The following is a 12,474-nucleotide window of genomic DNA, read 5'->3' as shown; positions in this document are numbered from 1 at the left end:
ATTGTGGATATTGGTTTGGATATGGTTGGGTTGGCAACAGTTCGTTTTGTCAAGGAAATCTATTCGGTTCGCTTTTGGATAGCACAGACCTTCGGCCTATACGGTTTTTTCTTTAAAGCCAACCTTTTATTCCCATGAACCCTCCATTATTTTTATGAAAGAGTGCTGTAGAGTAGGAGAAGAGTTGTGTTTGAAAAATGTTTAAACGTTTGCTTTATTTATATAGTAATAAATGAAAATTGTTTTTTTATGCCCCCAATGGTCTAATTAGTTGGATAACGGTTACCTACACCACTATACACCGTGATCACCATCATGGAAAGAACCCAACACACTGTGATCATCCGCACTTGCGGTGGTATTTCACTGGCCATCACTTGAATCCGACACCCATCACGGGAATGCCCCCGCCTCCCTTAGGGTTGACAGGGTGAAACTAATGAACCCAACATAACTCGTATATAATACCACAATTATATCAAAATTCAAGACACGATTAATCGTGTAACCTTATCAGAAATCATACAACTTATTTACCTAAACTGTTTGATATTATGCATTCATCCTATTACAATTTCATACAAGTAACACCATTATAACATACCAGATACACTTTCACACATTGAATTTAAGATATAACACCCATTTAAAACAACGATTCCAATATTTTTATGATTTATGAATTGTTTAAACACTCTTTTCACCCAACATATTGTAACCTTTATTTCCCCCTTTTCTAGTAGTAGTACTATAATTAACTAATAAACAAATTAAAACACAGGGCCGCCCAAGTCGGGCGATAACCCGGAGCCCAAAAATCCAAGGGCCCGGACAAGTTTAATATAAGCGTTACCCAAAAAGAAAAAACTCTTATTACCTGCATGTTAACTTACCAAATATGAGGCACAATTCTTCATGTAAGTCCAAATTTCAAACTCAATTAAAAAATAAACAAGGATGGAGCTCTAAACCTAAACATCGATTGAGGTTTCCCACTCCCAGTGACATCGCAATAAAAGGCGCCAGCGATTGGGGATTCGTCGATCATCATCATCAGCGATTGGGTTTTCATTCTTGCAATATTTCGTGTTCGGAACAGAAGCTACACCGAATCCAACACAAATTTGTCGTATTGTGCTTTTTTATATATGATTGATAAGTTTATATTATACGGAGGGGTAACATTAGTATACACGACACTTTTATTTGATATATTATTATTTTCATATCTTGTAAAGGAATATGACATTTTTAAAAGTAGAGGGGGTTGTTTTAAAAGTACATAGAAAAAGTCAATAAAATACCTGATACTCTGATACTACAAACCAATCAAACCCACACACACAAATATTCATAACACTCACACACTCCGCCGTCTTCCGTCGTCACACGGCCGCCGGTCATAGGTTTTCCGGCGTCGATTCATCTGGCCACCGCGTAGCATCGACTCCAGTAACTAATCGTAAGTAATCTCGTCGCAAATGTCAATATGATTTATGAATTATTAGTATTTGCTGAATTGATAATTTTGATTACACAGTTGAATCGTTAGGTTTTGTTCCTAATTCGATTTATATAATTAGGATTTTCGAATTAGTAGTTGTCCGATTGAAGTCTAGAAATGCATGTTTCGTTGTTGATATGTATTCATGCATTAGGTTATACAATCGAATTGTTAGTGTTTGTTGTTAATTCGTTTTGTAGAATTTTGTTTTATGAATTATTCGTTGTTCAATTGAAGTCTACGAAATGTATGTTTTGTTGTTGATTTGATGCTCTTATGCATTAGGTTATACAATTGAATTGTTAGCTTTTGTTCTCCTTTCCTCTTATATAATTAGAATTTTTAAGAATTATCATTTGTCTAATTGAAGCCTACGAAATGTATGTTTTGTTGTTGATTTGATCTTTTTATGCGTTAGGTTATACAGTTGAATTTAGGGGTGTAAACGAGCCGGACCGAGCCCGAGCTCGACCAGGCTCGAGCTCGGCTCGCTAGGTTTTTATGAAGCTCGAGCTCGAGCTCGGCTCGGTTCGAGCCTACTTCTTTGAGCTCGAGCTCGGCTCGCGAGTAAAACCCAAAGCTCGAGCTCGGCTCGAACTATTTTGAGAACAACCTTAAACGAGCTAAAAGCTCGGCTCGAGCTCACTTCATCATCGCTTAAACGAGCCAAAGCTTGGCTCTAGCTTGGCTCATCAATGTTATCAACATTATTAATATATTATATATAAAAAAATTAAAATTTTGTATGGGCTCGTTTAGGCTCGCGAGCCTAAACAAACTTTGTATTTCAGGCTCGAGCTCGGGCTCGATAACAAAACGAGCTCTATTTCAGGCTCGGGCTCGGTAAGGCTCGGCTCGTTCGAGCTTTTAACTGAGCCAATCACGAGTAGCTCTCGAGCCTCTGGGCTTGTTTACACCCCTAGTTGAATTGTTAGCTTTTGTTTGTAATCCGTCTTATATAGTTAGGATTTATGAATTAGTAGTTGTCCAATTGAAGTCTACGAAATGTATGTTTTGTTGTTGATTTAATGTTTTTATGCATTTTTGTAAGTACTGTTGAACCTAGGGTTTGTGATCTTGAGTTTTCTTTTTCGTAGATATTCGGAATCTCACCGTCAGTCTCAGTCGTCAGCGTATTCTAGTTATTTTCGTAATGTCAAATATAGCATACAGTCCACTGGTTTTCGGTCAGAGCTCTGGCCTATCTAGTTTTTGTTCTTTACGCCGGTCAACATTTGGCCCCTTCAGAGCTGTTTCATCCAGGTCCATTTTCTCTTTGTAGTGTCTCATGTTTGTGCCTATCACTTTTCCTTGATGTGTTTTCAGAACATGTATAATATCTGTGTGTTTGTGTGTGTATTATATATGATATATTAACCTGAATCCTGTACCCTTTGCTTCTGCTTATTTACAGCAAGTTATTATTCAACACTCAGAGAGGATTTTTACGAGGTATAACTGACACACATTACTACAAAGAATTAGGGGTGTTCATCGAATCGAATAACGAATTTTTGAATTATTCGAATAATTTTGTTTTCAGGAATTCGAATTCGACTAAAAATTGGCCAATTTGATTCGAATTAAAATTTCAATTCGAATTCGATTCGTATTCGATTAAAAACTCAAATTCGGATGAATTCGTTTTGATTCAAATTCATTTAAAATATGTAAATTTGTTATGGGTTATCTGGGCTTGTACTTGGCTATTTTAGGACTTCGATTAAATTTATAGATTAGTTTAGTATGTAGCCCAATTCTAAGTTATATGTGTGTGTTTGTATATAAATATAATAAATAAATATGTATAATTTAAATCGAATTTCAAATCGAATCGAATTTTAAATTTTAAATTCGTCTTCGACTGGACTCGAATTATTGAATTAAATTTTTGATAATCTTATCGAATTGAGTCGAATTTCGAATTTTTCGAATCCGAATCGAATGCTGAACACGCCTAACAAAGATTCTGTAATTTCTGTCAAATGCTAAGTGTTAACGTGGATCGGTTTTCGTTTTTAAAAAATGTTTTTGCCTTGGTTCTGTTGCAGAGCCCCTTTCTGACACTGTTACATGTGCAATGAAGTCGTATAAGTTATCTGATCTCACACAGAGGGAGGTTGAAAGTCTTAAAGCTCGACCGCGAATAGATTTCACTTCAATTTTCAGTGTGGTGAGTTAGTTGCTCTATACTTATCAGATTGTTAGAAACATGGTTAAACTGACAATTGTTCTACCTCAGGTCCAGCCCATTGTCGATGATGTTCGCGTCAGAGGCGACGATGCTGTTAAAGAGTTTGTGGTTTTTTTTACGTTTTTGTTTGTATACCCATCTTGATTAATGAAGAACCAAAGTTGATATTGATGAGACCATCAGTATTCTCTAGTTTGCTCCACAAATGATGTTTTACATATCCTTTGCAGATATACTTCACGCTTTGACAAGGTGCAACTAGAAAATATTATCGAAAATGTGAATGAACTTCCGGATCCAGAGGTATTTGTGTAGATACATTAATGCATGCACTTTTTCTAATACAATCTCTTAGCCTACAACTGTTTATTATAAGAGTAAAGTACACAGATGGTCCCTGTGGTTTACCAAAATTTTGGATTTGGTCCCTAGCTTTCCTAACGTACACAGATGATCCCTGTGGTTTTCACTTTGTAAACAAAGTGCAAACCACAGGGACCATCTGTGTACTTTTGGAAAGCTAGGGACCAAATCCAAAATCTTGATAAACCATAGGGACCATCTGTGTACTTTTGGAAAACTAGGGACCAAATCCAAAATTTTGATAAACCACAAAGACCATCCGTGTACTTTACTCTTATCATAATGATCAGGTTTCTCGAAATCAGTCTAACTTTTAAACATTAAAGCTTATATCTAAAGTCTAACCGTATTTCAGCTTGATGAAGCTGTTCGTGAATCATTTGATGTGGCATACAGCAATATCTATGCATTTCACGCTGCACAAAAGCCAGTTGAGAAAGTTGTGGAGAATATGAAAGTAAGTTACTTAGTTGTATATAGACCTGGCAAACGGGTCGGGTCGGGTTGGGTCGGGTCATGGGTCAAGTCGGGTTCGGGTCAAAACGGGTTCGGGTCGAAACGGGTTAATTAAAATAAGGGTTGTTTTGGTTCGGGTCGGAACGGGTTTGGGTCGGAACGGGTTCGGGTCAGAACGGGTTCGGGTTGAAACGGGTCCGGGTCAGAACGGGTTTCGGGTCGGGTCGGTTTGGTTTGGTTAAAAAATGTTTTTTTTTCTTTTAAAAAAAGAGAGATTGTACATCAAGTGACAATTTTGTCGGGTTGAAACGGGTCCGAGTCGGTAGTACTAAGTATAGTGTGTGACTGTAGCATTGATCTTTGCTTTGATTTCGAACTGTAGAAGAGAAATATATTCTTTGATTTGATTTCGAAGTGTAGAAGAGAAAGAAATTATGTTTGTGCTTGTTGACTGATCGATAGTACTAAGTATAGTGTTTGACTGTAGTATTGATTGGTGATAAAAAAAGTTGCAGCAAATGTGATCATTATTAATATGTTGATATTGTTAGTTGTAGTGATCGTTGTTTGATCTACCGAAGAAGAAGTTTTGTTAATTGTTGCGATGATAAAGTTAGTCTGAATCACGAAGACGAAGTGATAAGATTGTAGAAATCAGCGATTGATCAAAATGAAACGGTAAGGGTCGAACTGTTCGCGTTGAAACCATAGTTATCAAAAGCGCTCGCCTGTTGCGCCTAGGCGCAATTTTCAGGCGAGGCGCAACCATGCCGCTTTGCGCTGTCAAAGGCGCACTTCTGGTAAATTTCCGGCCGAAAACAACTTTCCGGTGACTTTTCCGGCCAGATTCTTCTCAGTTTCCGGCGAACCTTTTGCAAAATGATGCTAAATTTCGTCTGGAACAGATCTCCGGTTGTGGGTGCATCACCGGAGGGGAGAAAGAAGAAGATGAAGAGTGAAAAAGAAGACACCTAAAAAGCTTCCTCTTAAAGCTGTTTTGCAGAAAATTTTGACACTGTTTGACCTTACCTTTGCAGTCACTTTTGCAGAAAAGACTATTTCAATAATAAAACAAAATTCATTTTTCTTTTAACATATTTTAAATTACCATAGCAAGTACACTGCACACAGATTATCTTAAATCGTTTTTTAACTAATTAGATGATTTTAAAATCTTATTATATTAGTTCTATAATATATTTATAGAGTAATGTTAATTTTATATACCTACAAGATATATTTATTATTTTTTCAATACATAATATATAGTAATTATTTTTCTTTTAAATTCGCTTTTTTTTTCTCAGGCCCTCGCTTTTTTTGCGCTTTGCGCCTAGGCCCTAGGCGATGCCTATGCGCCTTGAGTGCGCCTAGCGCATTTGATAACTATGGTTGAAATAGTACGCGTCGCAACGGTTCGATTCGAAACGGTACGGGTCGAAACGGTACTGGTCGAAACGGTACTGGTCGAAACGGTACGGATCGAAACGGTTCGAGTCGAAACGGTTCGCGTCGAAACGGTACGAAACTTGTCCCGACCCGAAACTAGTCTCATGCGGAAACTCGTGTCGGCCCAAATCCCGTTGCAATCCGAAACCGTCCCGTGAAGAAACCCATGTCGGCCCGAAACCCGTCCCGAACCGACCCCGTTCCGATCCAATACCTGCGTCGTGCCGAAACCCGTCTTGGCCCGAAACTCAATTTGAAAGGACCGCTTCGTGCCGTAAGTCGTCTCGTGCGGATACTTGTGCCGGCTCGAAACCCATTCCGATCCGAAACCTAACCCGTTTCTTTAAGACACTAACCCACATCGACCCATTTCTTTAATGTTGTCGACCCGTTTTGACCCGAAAATAACAAGATGGAATTTCAAGTGACCCATTGTGACCCATTTAGTTAAAATATCTTACCCAAACCAACCCATATAACTTTAAAAGCAACCCAAACTGACCCACTTAGAAGGCTTTGGGTCAAGATTGCCCCCTCTAGTTGTATAGATTGCACCAATTTTGTTGTTCACTTGTTCTTGAACGTTTGAGTTAATAATTAATATTACCTGTTTATGAGTTTTTCAGGGTGTGAGATGCAAACGAGTGGCAAGGAGTATTGCTTCTGTTGGTCTTTATGTTCCAGGAGGCACTGCAGTTCTACCATCAACAGCTCTTATGCTTGCCGTTGTATGAAATAATATATATCTTGATCATCATATATATCTATGCCGCAATTTTGACCCAATTACTTATGAAAGGGTTTAGGGCTGCAAACGAACCGAACGAACATGAACACGGTGTTCGTTTGTTAAGGAAATATGTGTTCACAAATTGTTCATTAACACTTACCGAACGGGATTTTATGTTCGTGTTCGTTTGTTAAGGAAATGAACGTGTTCGTGTTCGTTTGTCAATTTTAGGCAACGAATGTTCAAGAACACAAATGGAAACAAACGAACACAAACAAGCGTTCATGAACATAATATATAATACACCAATACTTATTAAATATTTTATTTGTCAGAATTTTGAAGTATTTAAATAAAATATAAAAACTAAAAACACTAATGAACTATCGAACATAAATGAACACGTTACCGAACGTTCACGAACATAAATGAACGAACGCAGCTTCTGTTCAAGTTCGTTCAGTTAACAACTAAACGAACAAAATGTCTTGTTCATGTTCGTTTGTTTAATAAACGAACAAACACAAATGAACTCCCCCCGAGTTCACGAACTGTTCGCTGAACATTTGGTTCGTTTGCAGCCTTAAAAGGGTTGATTTGAGTTGTGTTTTATTAAATCAAACAGTTTTGCTAAAGGAAAAAATGAGTCAAACATGTTGAAGGTCGCCCAAGGTCTATGTTTGATGTATACAACTTTATCGCTTAATCGACTTGTTTAATTATAAAAATCTAAGGAAATGGATAAAAAGTGTTTGCGGGTCAACACTACTCGACAAAAAGTGACTTGTTTCAACCCGACCCAGATGAACGTGTTACCAACCTGCCCATCTTGCCACCTCATTATATCCAAGCTAGGTAGCGTAAGCTGACTTTCGTTTACTATGTACACCAGCCAGCTCAGATTGCTGGATGTAAAACGGTAGTGCTTGCAACTCCTCCTTCTAGTGACGGCAGCATCTGCAAGGTATTTGCTTTAACCTGAATGAGATAATTATTTGAAAATTGGTTATTTAACTTAAAAAAGTGCGGTATGACATCATGTAGGAGGTACTATATTGCGCGAAGAAAGCCGGTGTCACCCACATTCTTAAAGCTGGAGGAGCTCAGGTTTTACCACAACGATGTTATCCACCTTTCTACATTCTTTATTTTAGGAACTGCTATTTTTTCTCAAGTTAGTTATTTCTATTTGTGTATAAATTTCTGATGAATTTGGTTTTTGTAGGCCATTGCTGCCATGGCATGGGGAACACAATCATGTCCTAAGGTACCACATTACATCGGACGTGTAAATCTTTCGTTGTAGTAATTAGTATATTAATTAATTTAGAGTAAAATGCCATTTTCGTCCCTGAGGTTTGGCCAGTTTTGCGACTTTCGTCCAAAGGTTTGTTTTTCCGCATCTGGATCCAAAAGGTTTGAAATCTTGCCATTTTCATCCGGCTTGTTAACTCCATCCATTTTTCTCTGTTAAGTCAAGAGTATTTCTATCTTTTTGTTAACTTAAAGGGCAATTCGGTCTTTTTCACTTTATGTAAAAAGACCAAATACCCCTGAAAAAAGACTGAATTGCCCTTTCAGTTAACAAAAAAGACGGAAATACCCCTGACTCAACGGAGAAAAATGGATGAAGTTAACGGGCCAGATGAAAATGGCAAGATTTCAAACCTTTTGGATGCGGAAAAACAAACCTTTGGACGAAAGTCGCAAAACTGGCCAAACGTCAAGGACAAAAGGCATTTTACTAATTTAGCTCTAGCTCCTTTTAGTAACAAGGTTCGTTATGTATGCTAATTTCTTTTGATACATTTTATGTGGTCTAATTGCAAACTCAAATTATTTTAGGTTGAGAAGATATACGGTCCTGGAAATCAATATGTGACGGCTGCAAAAATGATTCTTCAAGTACATATGTCTCCCAACGTGATTACGTTTTTTGGGTGTTGTTAATTGTTTTTTGTTTTGATAAAAGTTCATTCTAGTTTTGTTTTATTTTAACAGAACAGTGAAGCTATGGTTTCTATAGACATGCCGGCAGGACCATCAGAAGTGCTTGTCATTGCCGACAAATACGCTAGTCCTGTTCACATAGCTGCCGATTTGCTTTCTCAGGTAACCTTTTGAATTTACTATTGGTTTTTATTGTATAAAGGGTGACGTAGTTTGGCCTGAACATTTTTTAGATAACCATGTTTTCTTCACTTATAATTTATAGGACTGAAATTATAAAATTTGAAATCAAGGTAGTTGGTACAGGTTACCAGGTCAAATATGAGAAATGGCGGTAAGTTTGACCGGTTTGACTAATTATATTACTAAAATAGCCATCAACAATTTTTTCCTCAGATTTGAATAAGTTTGACCGTTAAAAGTTACCTAATCAATATTGAACATGTGGATCATTTTTCCGCATAGCTCAGCCACTTTGCGCCGATTTGGTTGACAACCAATAACACATTGACGTTTGTCGTAATCAGCACAAAACTTAGCCACTTTTGCGCCGATGAAGCATTAGCGCGGAAGTCTACTACTTTTGGGCTTATTAAACTGGCAGCCAATAACACCTTGACACGTGTCGTAATTGGTAAAAAACTTTCCATAATTTGCACACATGACGTACTTTGATCTGGTGTAATCATTTGTAGGTGTCAACTTGATAGTCAATGGCTATTTGGGTAATTTTCCCTAATTTTAATTTTTTTGAAAGTTAGTTACCTTGTTAGACTGTGGGCCGGTGTGGGGCGCTGGTTGGGGCGGCGGTTTGGGTTCAACGCCGGCTGCTCCACCCCGGGCAAGTGTTGGGCATGGCGTTGCCCCTTTGGCGTGGGGATTGAGCCTGGCGGGGGGCGGGGGGGGCTGGGTGACATGGTTGGCTTTGGTTGTCTGGTTCGATCTAGCCGTTGGGGGTAGCCGTTGCCAAACCAAAAAAAAATCCACATGCCTGGCCACGCCAAGCTAAGCCACGCCACACCACACCCCTAGTTTTTGAGTATTACCTTGTGGATCCCACCCTCGCCACGTGTCGAGCAATGCCCCCAACCCAAGCCCCTCCACACCCCATAAGTCTTATGGGTGAAAACAAAGATAGTTACTTACTTAAAACGGAAAGCAGACCAAACTTGGTTACCTTATTTTGCTATAGCCTGTCTAGTACAAGGATTGACACTATTGTTCATCCCTTGAAGCTGACAAATGTTAATGTAAAATTGTAAATTAATGATGATGTGGCATCATCTTCAGGCTGAGCATGGGCCAGATAGCCAGGTGGTTCTGGTAATTGCAGGTGACGGTGTAGACATAAAAGCCATCGATGAAGAAATCACCAAGCAATGCAACAGTCTCCCGAGAGGAGAGTTTGCTTCAAAAGCTCTTAGTCACAGTTTCACTGTCTTTGCACGCGATATGCTTGAGGTTAGTTTTCGTTATTAGTGCTTTATGTGCTTCATGCAACTATTAAAACTTATATTCAAAGGGCGGTATGGTAAAATTGTAAATTGAATCTGGTGTTGCAACTTTCAGGCAGTTACGTTTTCCAACTTGTATGCACCTGAACATCTGATCATTAACGTTGAAGATGCAGAGAAGTGGGAGAGCTTTATTGAAAATGCAGGTGAACGTCATGTTGACACATTGAGTTCGCATCTTATATCACTTTTCAAAACTCAATCTCATTTCACATTTTGCTGCCACTTCATATGGATTTTTATGTTGTTGATTTGATAAGCAAAACTTTAAAACTCAATTCAATTTTAAGATTATATGATCTTTGGGTAGGGATAGTGTACACTAATTCAGAAGTGTGAGAAGTGTATTATAACACTATATATAACACTATATAACACCATATAAACACCGTATAACACTATGTAACACCATATAACATCATATAACACTATGTAACACTCTGTAACACTATATAACAATATATAACACTATACATCTATCATAGACGTGCTATCAGACAAAATATAGTGTTATATTTGTTATATAATGTTACATAGTGTTATATGGTTTTATATGGTGTTACATAGTGTTATACGGTGTTTATATGGTGTTATATATAGTGTTATAATACACTTCTCACACTTCTGGATTAATGTACAGGATCCTCTACCTATGATCTTTATTGCTTTGGATTGAATCTATCTGGGGGTGGCAAAACGTAAAGGGGTCAAAATGGGAAAACTTTTGGTATGGGTCAAAACGGATCGGTTGGTTTGGGATGACTGCGACACTTTTGTCATGTAATAAAAAACATTTTGCGTATCAAATATAGTTGCATAGTTGTTTTATCTCATGATAAACTAATTCTTAGTAAATGACATCGGACGTTTAATGCATTAAAATACACTTAGGGCAAAATTTTACCCGTTTGACTCGTTTCTTTTTTAGCAATGATCTATTGATCTTTAAACCTTACAATTTATATGTTGCCTGCCATATGAGATATGAATTGAATACCCTAACAACAAAATTTCCAATTTACGCTTTTTTGATCGATAGTGTGGGGCCTGTCCCAATGTTACCAAAATAGAACTTGAACGTCATTAACTGTTTAGCTATGTTTATCACTGTTTTTTTTTTTGCAGGGTCTGTATTTGTTGGGCAGTGGACCCCGGAGAGTGTGGGAGACTATGCTAGCGGGACTAACCATGTTCTTCCTACTTACGGATATGCTCGCATGTACAGTGGGGTGTCACTAGACTCTTTCTTGAAGTACATAACCATCCAGTCTTTGACGGAAGAAGGGCTCGCAAAGCTGGGGCCACATGTGGCGACGATGGCTGAGGTGGAGGGTTTGGATGCCCATAAAAGAGCTGTAACCCTTCGACTTCAAGACATTAAAGCGAGACAGGCAGTATAAGTATTTTTTTTTACCCCGCGTTCCCTACTGAGTTGGGTGTGTAAGAATATTTATCTTATGGTAGGTTGCTTTGTTTGTTTGAGTTATGAAAGACAAGAAAAAATGTTCAGTTTTGAGATTGAAGCGGTCAGCATTATGTTGTTCATCTGGCTAACTTTGATCAATGTCAGTATTTAATAAATTCATAAATGTCCTTTAAATGATGGACCGTGATGAAAATGAGCAAATTTTGCTTAGCTGTTGAGATAGTTAATAATGGTGCTTATAGCGAGCGCTAGAGTGAATAGCGTAGCATAGCACTCATTTGTCGCTATTTGATTTTCACACCAGGTGGGCAAATAACGGGATTTTAGGTTTTTTTTTCTGCTTTAATGTAAATAGCGGGATTTTACAGGTTTTTGTTAAGCGTATATATAAAACAAGCTTATTTGGATATAATATACATAAAATATTTCTAAAATTTTTTCCTAGTGTGTCGGTAAACATAAAATAGCGTCCGCTATTTCATCGCTAGGTAGCTTGTCGCTATCGTCCGCTATTTGTTATCAATAACTATAGCTGTTGATTCATAACAGAAACAAATATCTATGCATATGGGCAAAAGGAAGAAAGCTAGAGCAGGTTAGAATTTGGACTTTAAACAAGCCGCTCCAACATGATTTGACCAGCCAACTCTGATTATAACTTGAACCTAAAGTCTTAATTTTAAAAACACAAGGCATTTCAAGGCGTTTAGGTCTCAAAAGTTGAGCCGAGAGATGAGCTTGCCATGCCCAAGACTTTTGGTATAAAAACTACAAACTTATAAAGTAGCACTCTAAAAAAAACCATAAACAATGGACACAAAATGGAAGAGTAATGTAGAGTTAAGTTTTAAAATCAGTAGATGTCCACCAGCTTCTAATGATCACATC

General features: G+C 37.9%; 1 protein-coding gene across 2 annotated transcripts; it reads left to right on the top strand.

Annotated features, from left to right (window-relative positions):
* The first annotated feature begins 1,309 nt into the window (after positions 1-1,309).
* On the top strand, positions 1,310-11,796 carry LOC110868826 (histidinol dehydrogenase, chloroplastic). 2 transcript variants are annotated; one of them, XM_022118091.2, is made up of 16 exons: positions 1,310-1,462; positions 2,602-2,767; positions 2,919-2,956; positions 3,556-3,677; positions 3,747-3,799; positions 3,929-4,001; positions 4,417-4,518; positions 6,593-6,694; positions 7,589-7,660; positions 7,741-7,803; positions 7,922-7,963; positions 8,542-8,601; positions 8,698-8,808; positions 9,937-10,107; positions 10,216-10,306; positions 11,286-11,796. In XM_022118091.2, exons 2-16 carry the CDS (start codon positions 2,658-2,660, stop codon positions 11,558-11,560), a joined length of 1,485 nt encoding a protein of 494 aa, XP_021973783.1. In that variant the 5' UTR covers positions 1,310-1,462; positions 2,602-2,657; the 3' UTR covers positions 11,561-11,796. The 2 variants fall into 2 exon arrangements, with proteins under 2 accessions (XP_021973783.1, XP_021973784.1); XM_022118092.2 differs by lacking the exon at positions 2,602-2,767.
* Positions 11,797-12,474: the final 678 nt, after the last annotated feature.

Source organism: Helianthus annuus, chromosome 7, assembly GCF_002127325.2.
Source record: "Helianthus annuus cultivar XRQ/B chromosome 7, HanXRQr2.0-SUNRISE, whole genome shotgun sequence".
Taxonomy (NCBI): domain Eukaryota; kingdom Viridiplantae; phylum Streptophyta; class Magnoliopsida; order Asterales; family Asteraceae; genus Helianthus; species Helianthus annuus.
The sequence above is the reverse complement of the archived record's forward strand: the minus strand, read 5'-3'. Positions and strand labels throughout refer to the sequence as shown.